A 12,679-nucleotide genomic window follows, 5' to 3' on the forward strand; every position below is an offset into this window, starting at 1 on the left:
ACAGCGGGCTCACAGTCTTAATCCCCATTTTCTAGATGAGGTAACTGAGGCCCGGAGAAGTGAAGTGACTTGCCCAAAGTCACACAGCTGACAATTGGCGGAGCCGGGATTTGAACCCATGACCTCTGACTCCAAAGCCCGGGCTCTGCCCACTGAGCCACGCTGCTTCTCGACGCAGCGTGCAGTGCAGTACAGTAAGCGCTCAAATACGACCGAACGAAGAAATGATCCCCCTTTGACGTTGCCAATTTGTACTTCCCAAGCGCTTAGTCCAGTGCTCTGCACACAGTAAGCGCTCAATAAATCCGATTGCTGGTGACGATGAGAGGAGGCAACCGAGGGACGGGGAAATGCAGTGACTTAGCCAAGGTCACACAGCGGACAAGTGGCGGAGCAGTAAGCGCTCAAATACGACTGAGTGAATAAAAATGATCCCCCTTTCACGGAGGAGGCGACCGAGGGACGGGGAAGTGAAGGGACTTACCCAAGGTCACACAGCGGACAGGTGGCGGAGGCGGGATTAGAACCCATGACCTGATTCCGAGGAGGATTTTTAACGCCTTTCTCTCTCCCGCCGGACGCTTTCCCAATTGGCATTGTCTTACAGGGAGGAGACATCACCAAGCAGGACGGGAGCGGAGGGCGGTCCATTTACGGGAGGCCGTTCGAAGACGAGAACTTCGACGTGAGGCACACCAGCCCCGGCCTGCTGTCCATGGCGAACCGCGGCCGGGACACCAACAATTCCCAGTTCTTCATCACCCTGAAGAAAGCCGAGCACCTGGACTTCAAGCACGTGGTCTTTGGGTTCGTTAAGGAAGGTATGGAGACCGTGAGAAAGGTGGAATCGTTTGGCTCTCCCAAAGGGGCGGTGAGCAGGAGAATCACCATCACCGACTGCGGGCAGATTTAAAACAAAACAAAACAAAAAACCCGACCACCCTCCCGTCAAAACCGTTAAATTGAAGCTTAGCTGTCCTGGCCGGTAATGGTAATTACGTTCGGCTTTTTTTTTTTTTTTTTGAAAAAAAAAATGGACATTCCCGATGTATAAATGTACAATTGCAGCTTATAGCTGCCGTCACTTTTTTAATGTGTTATAATTGACTCTGCACGGCGTGTTAGAAATAAAGCTTTCTTAAGCACCGGTGTGTTTCAGGCGTGCTTGTCGACGTCCTCCTGACAGCTCTTTGCATTGAAATATTAAAATAGGGAAAACAGATCTTGTCGGTGTATTTCAGGCGTCCTTGTGTCGCTGCCCTCCTGACAGATCTTTCTATTTAAATATTAAAATAGGGAAAACAGATCTTGTTGGCATATTTCAGGCGTACTTGTGTCGATCCCCTCCTGACAGATCTTTGTACTGAAATATTAAAATAATGGGGAAAACAGATCTTGTCGGTATATTTCAGGCGTACTTGTGTCGATGCCCTCCTGACACATCTTTGTATTGAAATATTAAAATAGGAAAAACAGATCTTGGTATATTTCAGGCGTCCTTGTGTCGATGCCCTCCTGACACCTCTTTGCATTGAAATATTAAAATAGGAAAAACAGATCTTGTTGGTGTATTTCAGGCGTACTTGTGTTGATGCCCTCCTGACAGCTCTTTGCATTGAAATATTAAAATAGGAAAAACAGATCTTGTCGGTATATTTCAGGCGTACTTGTGTCGATCCCCTCCTGACACATCTTTGTATTGAAATATTAAAATAGGAGAAACAGATCTTGTCGGTATATTTCAGGCATGCTTGTGTCGATGCCCTCCTGACAGATCTTTGCATTGAAATATTAAAATAGGAAAAACAGATCTTGTTGGTGTATTTCAGGCGTACTTGTGTCGATGCCCTCCTGACAGATCTTCGTATTGAAATATTAAAATAGGAAAAACAGATCTTGTCGGTATATTTCAGGCGTACTGGTGTCGATGCCCTCCTGACAGCTCTTTGTATTGAAATATTAAAATAGGGAAAACAGATCTTGTTGGTATATTTCAGGCGTACTTGTGTCTATGCCCTCCGGACAGATCTTCGTATTGAAATATTAAAATAGGAAAAACAGATCTTGTCGGTATATTTCAGGCGTACTTGTGTCGATGCCCTCCTGACAGATCTTCGTATTGAAATATTAAAATAGGAAAAACAGAGCTTGTCGGTATATTTCAGGCGTACTTGTGTCGATGCCCTCCGGACGGATCTTTGTATTGAAATATTAAAATAGGAAAAACAGATCTTGTCGGTATATTTCAGGCGTACTTGTGTCGATCCCCTCCTGACAGATCTTTGCATTGAAATATTAAAATAGGGAAAACAGATCTTGTCGGTATATTTCAGGCGTACTTGTGTCAATGCCCTCCTGACAGATCTTTGTATTGAAATATTAAAATAGGGAAAACAGATCTTGTTGGTGTATTTCAGGCGTACTTGTGTCTATGCCCTCCGGACAGATCTTTGTATTGAAATATTAAAATAGGGAAAACAGATCTTGTTGGTATATTTCAGGCATCCTTGTGTCGATGCCCTCCTGACAGCTCTTTGTATTGAAATATTAAAATAGGAAAAACAGATCTTGTCGGTATATTTCAGGTGTACTTGTGTCGATGCCCTCCTGACACATCTTTGTATTGAAATATTAAAATAGGAAAAACAGATCTTGTTGGTATATTTCAGGCGTGCTTGTGTCGATGCCCTCCTGACAGATCTTTCTATTTAAATATTAAAATAGGGAAAACAGATCTTGTTGGCATATTTCAGGCGTCCTTGTGTCGATCCCCTCCTGACAGATCTTTGTATTGAAATATTAAAATAGGGAAAACAGATCTTGTCGGTGTATTTCAGGCGTACTTGTGTCGATGCCCTCCTGACAGATCTTTGCATTGAAATATTAAAATAGGAAAAACAGATCTTGGTATATTTCAGGCGTCCTTGTGTCGATGCCCTCCTGACACATCTTTGTATTGAAATATTAAAATAGGAAAAACAGATCTTGTCGGTATATTTCAGGTGTACTTGTGTCGATGCCCTCCTGACAGATCTTTGTATTGAAATATTAAAATGGGGAAAACAGATCTTGTTGGTGTATTTCAGGCGTACTTGTGTCTATGCCCTCCTGACAGCTCTTTGCATTGAAATATTAAAATAGGAAAAACAGATCTTGTTGGTATATTTCAGGCGTGCTTGTGTCGATGCCCTCCTGACAGATCTTTGTATTGAAATATTAAAATAGGGAAAACAGATCTTGTCGGTATATTTCAGGCATACTTGTGTCGATGCCCTCCTGACAGCTCTTTGCATTGAAATATTAAAATAGGAAAAACAGATCTTGTCGGTATATTTCGGGCGTGCTTGTGTCGATGCCCTCCTGACAGCTCTTTGCATTGAAATATTAAAATAGGGAAAACAGATCTTGTTGGTATATTTCAGGCGTACTTGTGTCGATGCCCTCCTGACAGACCTTCGTATTGAAATATTAAAATAGGGAAAACAGATCTTGTCGGTATATTTCAGGCGTCCTTGTGTCGATGCCCTCCTGACAGATCTTTGTATTGAAATATTAAAATAGGGAAAACAGATCTTGTCAGTATATTTCAGGCATCCTTGTTTCGATGCCCTCCTGACACATCTTTGTATTGAAATATTAAAATAGGAAAAACAGATCTTGTTAGTATATTTCAGGCATACTTGTGTCGATGCCCTCCTGACAGATCTTTGTATTGAAATATTAAAATAGGGAAAACAGATCTTGTCGGTATATTTCAGGCGTCCTTGTGTCGATGCCCTCCTGACACATCTTTGTATTGAAATATTAAAATAGGAAAAACAGATCTTGGTATATTTCAGGCGTCCTTGTGTCAATGCCCTCCTGACACATCTTTGTATTGAAATATTAAAATAGGGAAAACAGATCTTGTTGGTATATTTCAGGCGTCCTTGTGTCGATGCCCTCCTGACACATCTTTGTATTGAAGTATTAAAATAGGGAAAACAGATCTTGTCGGTATATTTCAGGCGTACTTGTGTCGATGCCCTCCTGACACATCTTTGTATTGAAATATTAAAATGGGGAAAACAGATCTTGTCGGTATATTTCAGGCGTGCTTGTGTCGATGCCCTCCTGACAGATCTTTGTATTGAAATATTAAAATAGGGAAAACAGATCTTGTTGGTATATTTCAGGCGTGCTTGTTTCAGTGCCCTCCTGACACATCTTTGTATTGAAATATTAAAATAGGAAAAACAGATCTTGGTGTATTTCAGGCGTCCTTGTGTCGATGCCCTCCTGACACATCTTTGTATTGAAATATTAAAATAGGAAAAACAGATCTTGGTATATTTCAGGTGTCCCTGTGTCGATGCCCTCCTGACACCTCTTTGCATTGAAATATTAAAATAGGAAAAACAGATCTTGTCGGTATATTTCAGGCGTGCTTGTGTCGATGCCCTCCTGACACATCTTTGTATTGAAATATTAAAGTAGGGAAAACAGATCTTGTCGGTATATTTCAGGCGTCCTTGTGTCGATGCCCTCCTGACACATCTTTGTATTGAAATATTAAAATAGGAAAAACAGATCTTGTTGGTATATTTCAGGCGTACTTGTGTCGATGCCCTCCTGACACATCTTTGTATTGAAGTATTAAAATAGGGAAAACAGATCTTGTCGGTATATTTCAGGTGTACTTGTGTCGATGCCCTCCTGACAGATCTTTGTATTGAAATATTAAAATAGGGAAAACAGATCTTGTCGGTATATTTCAGGCGTCCTTGTGTCGATGCCCTCCTGACAGATCTTTGTATTGAAATATTAAAATAGGGAAAACAGATCTTGTCGGTCTATTTCAGGCGTGCTTGTGTCGATGCCCTCCTGACAGATCTTTGTATTGAAATATTAAAATAGGGAAAACAGATCTTGTCGGTCTATTTCAGGCGTGCTTGTGTCGATCCCCTCCTGACAGATCTTTGCATTGAAATATTAAAATAGGAAAAACAGATCTTGTAGGTATATTTCAGGCATACTTGTGTCGATGCCCTCCTGACAGATCTTTGTATTGAAATATTAAAATAGGAGAAACAGATCTTGTCGGTATATTTCAGGCGTGCTTGTGTCAATGCCCTCCTGACAGATCTTTGTATTGAAATATTAAAATAGGGAAAACAGATCTTGTCGGTCTATTTCAGGCGTGCTTGTGTCGATGCCCTCCTGACAGATCTTTGTATTGAAATATTAAAATAGGGAAAACAGATCTTGTCGGTATATTTCAGGCGTCCTTGTGTCGATGCCCTCCTGACAGATCTTTGTATTGAAATATTAAAATAGGGAAAACAGATCTTGTCGGTCTATTTCAGGCGTGCTTGTGTCGATGCCCTCCTGACAGATCTTTGTATTGAAATATTAAAATAGGGAAAACAGATCTTGTTGGTATATTTCAGGCGTCCTTGTGTCGATGCCCTCCTGACAGATCTTTGTATTGAAACATTAAAATAGGAAAAACAGATCTTGTCGGTATATTTCAGGCGTCCTTGTGTCGATGCCCTCCTGACAGCTCTTTGTATTGAAATATTAAAATAGGGAAAACAGATCTTGTTGGTATATTTCAGGCGTGCTTGTGTCGATGCCCTCCTGACAGATCTTTGTATTGAAATATTAAAATAGGGAAAACAGATCTTGTTGGTATATTTCAGGCGTCCTTGTGTCGATGCCCTCCTGACAGATCTTTGTATTGAAATATTAAAATAGGAAAAACAGATCTTGGTATATTTCAGGCGTGCTTGTGTCGATGCCCTCCTGACAGATCTTTGTATTGAAACATTAAAATAGGAAAAACAGATCTTGTCGGTATATTTCAGGCGTGCTTGTGTCGATGCCCTCCTGACAGATCTTTGTATTGAAATATTAAAATAGGAAAAACAGATCTTGTCGGTATATTTCAGGCGTGCTTGTGTCGATGCCCTCCTGACAGATCTTTGTATTAAGATATTAAAATAGGAGAAATAAATCTTGTTAAAGCAGTAGTCAGTTTGGGGGTGAGCAAAGGTTTCATTCTGAAAGTATTTGGACCCCTTGGCAACAGTGTACTCGACGTTTGGAATAAAAAGGGACCACGACGTTCATCTTTCGGGTTGGAAACGTGCTATTTTGCCTGTTGGAGAGCTTTTTATGTTGCCAACTTGTACTTCCCAAGCGCTTAGTCCAGTGCTCTGCACACAGTAAGCGCTCAATCAATACGATTGATTGATTGATTGATTTTTAGGGGGGTGGGTGGATTATGAAGCGGAGACACCTGAGCAGGTGGGGAAATGGAGTTGAAGTTGGAGGAAGAAGACGACGACGACGAAGATTTTGAAATGGCCGTCGGGAAATTCCATGGAAAGCTCTATCCGGACGATCCAAGAAAAAGTAAGGTGTCCCAAGAGGCTGTGGCGGGTACGTTAATGGAAGGCAGTTGTGGTTTTTGGATCTTTGATTAAGGGTTTTTTTTATAAATCATATCAGGTACTGACAGATGTTCAGCTTTTTAAAAGTGTAAAAGACTTGAGGAGCACTGTGGCCTAGGAAAAGAACATGGATCCGGGAATCAGAGGACCTGGGTTCCAATCCCGGTCCCGCCACTTGTCCGCTGCAAGTGGGCAAGTCACTTAGCTCCTCTTTCATTCATTCATTCAATCGTATTTATTGAGCGCTTACTGCGTGCAGAGCACTGTAATAATAATAATAATGTTGGTATTTGTTGAGCGCTTACTGTGTGCAGAGCACTGTAATAATAATAATAATAATGTTGGTATTTGTTAAGCGCTTACTATGTGCAGAGCACTGTACTAAGCGCTTGGGAAGTCCAAGTTAGAGAAGCAGCGTGGCTCAGTGGAAAGAGCACAGGCTTTGGAGTCGGAGGTCATGAGTTCAAATTCCGGCTCCGCCACTTGTCAGCTGGGTGACTTCGGGCAAGTCACTTCACTTCTCTGGGCCTCGGTTCCCTCATCTGTAAAATGGGGATGAAGACTGTGAGCCCCCCGTGGGACAACTTGATCACCTTGTAGGCTCCCCAGTGCTTAGAACAGTGCTTTGCACATAGTAAGAGCTTAATAAATGCCATTAAAAAAAAAAAAGTTGGAAGCATATAGAGACGGTCCCTACCCAACAACGAGCTCACGGTCTCGGGGGGGAGACAGACATTAATACAAATAGACTGTGAGCCCACTGATGGGTAGGGACCGTCTCTATATGTTGCCAATTTGTACTTCCCAAGCGCTTAGTACAGTGCTCTGCACACAGTAAGCGCTCAATAAATACAATTGAATGAATGAATAATAATAATGATGGTATTAAGTGCTTACTATGTGCAAAGCACTGTTCTAAGCACAGGGAGGGGATACAAGGTGATCAGGTCAATAAATACGATTGATGATGATGAGGTAAAACCGTAAATTACAAATAGATACATAGGTGCTGTGGGGAGTCATCCATTCAATCGCATTTATTGAGCGCCCACTGTGTGCAGGGCACTGTACTAAGCGCTTGGGAAGTACAAGCTTGGGAAGGTCAGCGCTTAGAACAGTGCTTTGCACATAGTAAGCGCTTAATAAATGCCATTGTTATTATTATTACAAGTTGGAAACATAGAGAGACGGTCCCCTTTCACTTCACCCCCGCTTTCCAGACGGGGGAACTGAGGCAGGGAGAAGTGAAGTGACTTGTCCAAGGTCACGGGGCAAGCGTCCCCCCCAGCCCCCCGGGCCCGTCCTTACGTTGAGCAGCGGCTCCCCGTCCACCTTCTCAACTGGAAAACGGAGATTCAATATGTGTCCTTCTTCGTATTTAGAGCGATAGCCCCGTATAATAATAATAATAATGATGGTACTTGTTAATAATAATAATAATAATAATAATAATAATTATGGCATTTGTTAAGCGCTTACTATGTGCAAAGCACTGTTAAGCGCTTACTACGTGCAAAGCACTGTCCGTATGGCATAGAGACTGTGACCAACGTGATTAACTTGTGTCTACCCCGGTGCTTAGAAGAGTGTACTTGTACACTCCAACTTGTACTTCCCAAGCGCTTAGTACAGCGCTCTGCACACAGTAAGCGCTCAATAAATACGAATGAGTGAATGAAGGGTGGGCTGTTCAGAGGGCTCACCTAGGATCCCTGGGTTTTTCATTCATTCAGTCGTGTTTATCGAGCGCTTACTGTGCGCAGAGCACTGTACTAAGCGCTTGGGAAGTCCAAGTCGGCAACACAGAGAGACGGTCCCTACCCAACAGCGGGCTCACGGTCGAGAAAGGGGAGACGGACCACAAAACGTATTAACAAAATAAAATAAATAGAATAAATATGTACAAATAAAATAGAGTAATAAATACATACAAACATATATACATAGAGCAGCGTGGCTCAGTGGAAAGAGCCCGGGCTTTGGAGTCAGTGGTCATGGGTTCAAATCCCCGCTCTGCCAATTGTCAGCTGTGTGACTTTGGGCAAGTCACTTCACTTCTCTGGGCCTCAGTTACCTCATCTGTAAAATGGGGATCGACTGTGAGCCCCCAGTGGGACAACCTGATCACCTTGTAACCTCCCCAGCGCTTAGAACAGTGCTTGGCACATAGTAAGCGCTTAATAAATGCCATCATCATCATATATATATATATATATGCTGTGCTGTGGGGAAGGGAAGGAGGGGGCTCGGTCTGGGAAGGCCTCCCTTGTGTCCCAAGGAGAACTACCCATGAGAAGCAGCGTGGCTCAGTGGGAAGAGCCCGGGCTTGGGAGTCAGAGGTCATGGGTTCGAATCCCTGCACTGCCGATTGTCAGCTGTGTGACTTTGGGTAAGTCACTTCACTTCTCCGTGCCTCAGTTACCTCATCTGTATAATGGAGATTAAGACTGTGAGCCCCATGTGGGACAACCTCATCACCTTGTATCCTCCCCAGTGCTTAGAACAGTGCTTTGCACATAGTAAGCGCTTAATAAATGCCATTATTATTATTATTTTTATTATTTGGGCAGCTCTTCCAAATGCCGGCCCGAAAGACAGGAGTCATGCTAGGCAGTGGATCTCAGTCTTGGGAGAAGGGAGAGCCTATCGGGGCTCAGCGGAAAGAGCCCGGGCTTTGGAGTCAGAGGTCATGGGTTCAAATCCCAGCTCCGCCACTTGTCAGCTGGGTGACTTTGGGCAAGTCACTTCTCTGAGCCTCAGTTACCTCATCTGTAAAATGGGGATGAAGACTGTGAGGCCCCCCGTGGGACAACCTGATCACCTTGTAACCTCCCCAGTGCTTAGAACAGTGCTTTGCACATAGTAAGTGCTTAACAAATGCCATTATTATTATTATTATTATTATTATGATGATGATGATGAAGGGTGTCAGACCCCAGCTTCCCATCGCCAGGACGAACATCGTGGACTCCGATCCTCATTTTGGGAAGTTGGCCCTTTTCCACAGGGGAGCAGGGAGAAGCACAGGGGGAAAAGCCTGGGGGTGGAAGTCAGAGCAACTGGGTTGTAATAATTATGGTACTTGTTAAGCGCTTACTATGACCTTGGGCAAATCACTTAATAATAATAGTAATAATGACTGTCTCTATATGTTGCCAATTTGTACTTCCCAAGCGCTTAGTACAGTGCTCTGCACATAGTAAGCACTCAATAAATACAATTGATGATGATGGTATTTGTTAAGCCCTTAGAGACCGTCTCTATATGTCGCCGACTTGTACTTCCCAAGCGCTTAGTACAGTGCTCTGCACACAGTAAGCGCTCAATAAATACGATTGATGATGATGGTATTTGTTAAGCGCTTAGAGACCGTCTCTATATGCCGCCGACTTGTACTTCCCAAGCGCTTAGTACAGTGCTCTGCACACAGTAAGCGCTCAATAAATACAATTGAATGAATGAATAATAATAATGATGATGGTATTAAGCGCTTACTATGTGCAAAGCACTGTTCTAAGCGCGGGGTGGGGGGATACAAGGTGATCAGGTTGTCCCACGGGGGGCTCACAGTCTTAATCCCCATTTTACAGATGAGGGAACTGAGGCCCAGAGAAGTGAAGTGACTTGACCAAAGTCACCCAGCTGACAAGTGGAGGAGCTGGGATTTGAACCCACGACCTCTGACTCCAAAGCCCGGGCTCTTTCCACTGAGCCACGCTGCTTCTCTTAATGAATGAATGAATGCAAAGCACTTTTCTAAGCGCTGGGGGGGATAAGAGGTGATCAAGTTGTCCCACGTTGGGCTCACAGTCTTCATCCCCATTTTCCAGGTGAGGGAACTGAGGCCCAGAGAAGTGAAGTGACTTGCCCAAAGTCACACAGCTGACAATTGGCGGAGCCGGGATTTGAACCCATGACCTGTGACTCCAAAGCCTGGGCTCTTTCCACTGAGCCATGCTGCTTCTCTAAGCCACTTCACTTCTCTGGGCCTCAGTTACCTCATCTGTCAAACGGGGATTGAGACTGTGAGCTCCACTTGGGACAGCACATAGTAAGCGCTTAACAAATGCCATCATTATTATTATTACCTTTTGCTGTTTTTGATTATAACTTACAAGTTATAACCGTTTTGCACATCTCCCCGTTCTTATATGTTGTACATCATGCATCTCATGTACTTTCCAAGTGCTTAGTACAGTGCTCTGCACACAGTAAGCGCTCAGTAAATTCGATTGAATGAATATTAGTTTAGAGCCTTGGAACTAGCTGTAATTCCATTTATTCTGACGATTTTGACACCTGTCCACATGTTTTGTTTTGTTGTCCGTCTCCCCCTTCTAGTCTGTGAGCCCGTTGGTGGGTAGGGACCGTCTCTTTATGTTGCCGACTTGTACTTCCCAAGCGCTCAGTACAGTTCTCTGCACACAGCAAGCGCTCAAAAAATCGATTGAATGAATATTAGTTTAGAGCCTTGAACTAGCTGTAATTTTAATTATTCTGACGATTTTGACACCTGTCCACGTGTTTTGTTTTGTTGTCCGTCTCCCCCTTCTAGACTGTGAGGCTGCTGTTGGGTAGGGACCGTCTCTATATGTTGCCAACTTGTACTTCCCAAGCGCTCAGTACAGTGCTCTGCACACAGCAAGCGCTCAATAAAATCGATTGAATGAATATTAGTTTAGAGCCTTGGAATTAGCTGTAATTTTAATTATTCTGACGATTTTGACACCTGTCCACGTGTTTTGTTGTCTGTCTCCCCCTTCTAGACTGTGAGCCCGCTGTTGGGTAGGGACTGTCTCTGTATGTTGCCGACTTGTGCTTCCCAAGCGCTTAGTACAGTGCTCTGCACACAGTAAGTGCTCAAGAAATTCGATTGAATGAATATTTCTTAGTTTACAGCCTTGGAACTAGCTGTAATTTTATTATGACGATCTTGACACCTACCTGTTTTGTTTTGTTGTCTGTCTCCCCCTTCTAGACTGTGAGCCCGCTGTTGGGTAGGGACCGTCTCTTTATATTGCCGACTTGTACTTCCCAAGCGCTTAGTACAGTGCTCTGCACGCAGTAAGCGCTCAATAAATCCGATTTAATGATTGAATGAATGACGGATTTGTATCCAACCCGATTTGCTTGTATCCACCTCGGCACTTAATACAGTGCCTGATACATAATAATAATAATAATAATGGCATTTATTAAGCGCTTTCTATGTGCGAAGCACTGTTCTAAGCGCTGGGGAGGTTACAAGGTGATCAGGTTGCCCCACGGGGGGCTCACAGTCTTAATCCCCATTTTACGGATGATTTTACATTAATTCCTGTGGAGAATTACACTTTAAAGCTCTGTCACTTAACACTTATTCTCATGGAACAGATTGAAAACGCTGTTTACTCTGTCCAGCTGGATTTGTATAAATCCACCTAGCAATCAATCAATCGTATTTACTGAGCACTTACTGTGTGCAGAGCACTGTGAGCACTTAACAAACACTTATTTATTATTATAATTATGTGCCAACCACTAGGTACAAGTTAATCAGGTTGGGCACAGTCCCTGAACCCGCGTGGAGCTCTCTTAATCCCCATTCAACAGATGAGGTAACTGAGGCCCAGAGAAGGGAAATGGCAGCGTGGCTCAGTGGAAAGAGTGCGGGATTGGGAGTCAGAGGCCATGGGTTCGAATGCCGCCTCCCCCACATGTCTGCTGTGTGACCTTGGGCAAGTCACTTCACTTCTCTGGGCCTCAGTTCCCTCATCTGTAAAATGGGGATTAAGACTGTGAGCCCCACATGGGACAACCTCATCTCCTTGTATTCACCCCCAGCGCTTAGAACAGTGCTTTGCACATAGTAAGCGCTTAACAAATACCAACATTATTATTATTATTATTATTTGCCCAAGGTCACACAGCAGACGTGAGGCGGCGGCAGGATTAGAACCCAGATATTTCGGACTCCCAAGCCTGTGCTCTCTCCACTAGGCCACACTGCTTCTCATGTAATCCCAGCTCTCCCACTTGTGTGACCGGGGCAAGTCACCGCTCCGACTCTCTTCATCCGTTAAATCAATCAATCAATCAATCGTATTTATTGAGCGCTTACTGTGTGCAGAGCACTGTACTAAGCGCTTGGGAAGTCCAAGTTGGCAACACATAGAGACGGTCCCTACCCAACAGTGGGCTCACACTCTAGAAGGGGGATGTTAAATGGGGATTGAATCCCTGTCCTCCCACTTAGACCGGGACCC

General features: G+C 43.7%; 1 protein-coding gene across 2 annotated transcripts in view; it reads left to right on the plus strand.

Annotated features, from left to right (window-relative positions):
* The window catches only part of RANBP2 (RAN binding protein 2), a 93,830-nt gene extending 92,608 nt beyond the window's left edge, over nt 1–1,222 (plus strand). For both annotated transcript variants that reach the window (XM_038741619.1, XM_038741623.1), the window contains one exon: nt 608–1,222. In XM_038741619.1, coding sequence (XP_038597547.1) covers nt 608–913 — 306 coding nt within the window. In that variant the 3' untranslated portion in view covers nt 914–1,222. The remainder of the gene's footprint in view (nt 1–607) is intronic.
* Nucleotides 1,223–12,679: the final 11,457 nt, after the last annotated feature.

Source organism: Tachyglossus aculeatus, chromosome 2 (genome assembly GCF_015852505.1).
Source record: "Tachyglossus aculeatus isolate mTacAcu1 chromosome 2, mTacAcu1.pri, whole genome shotgun sequence".
Classification (NCBI taxonomy): domain Eukaryota; kingdom Metazoa; phylum Chordata; class Mammalia; order Monotremata; family Tachyglossidae; genus Tachyglossus; species Tachyglossus aculeatus.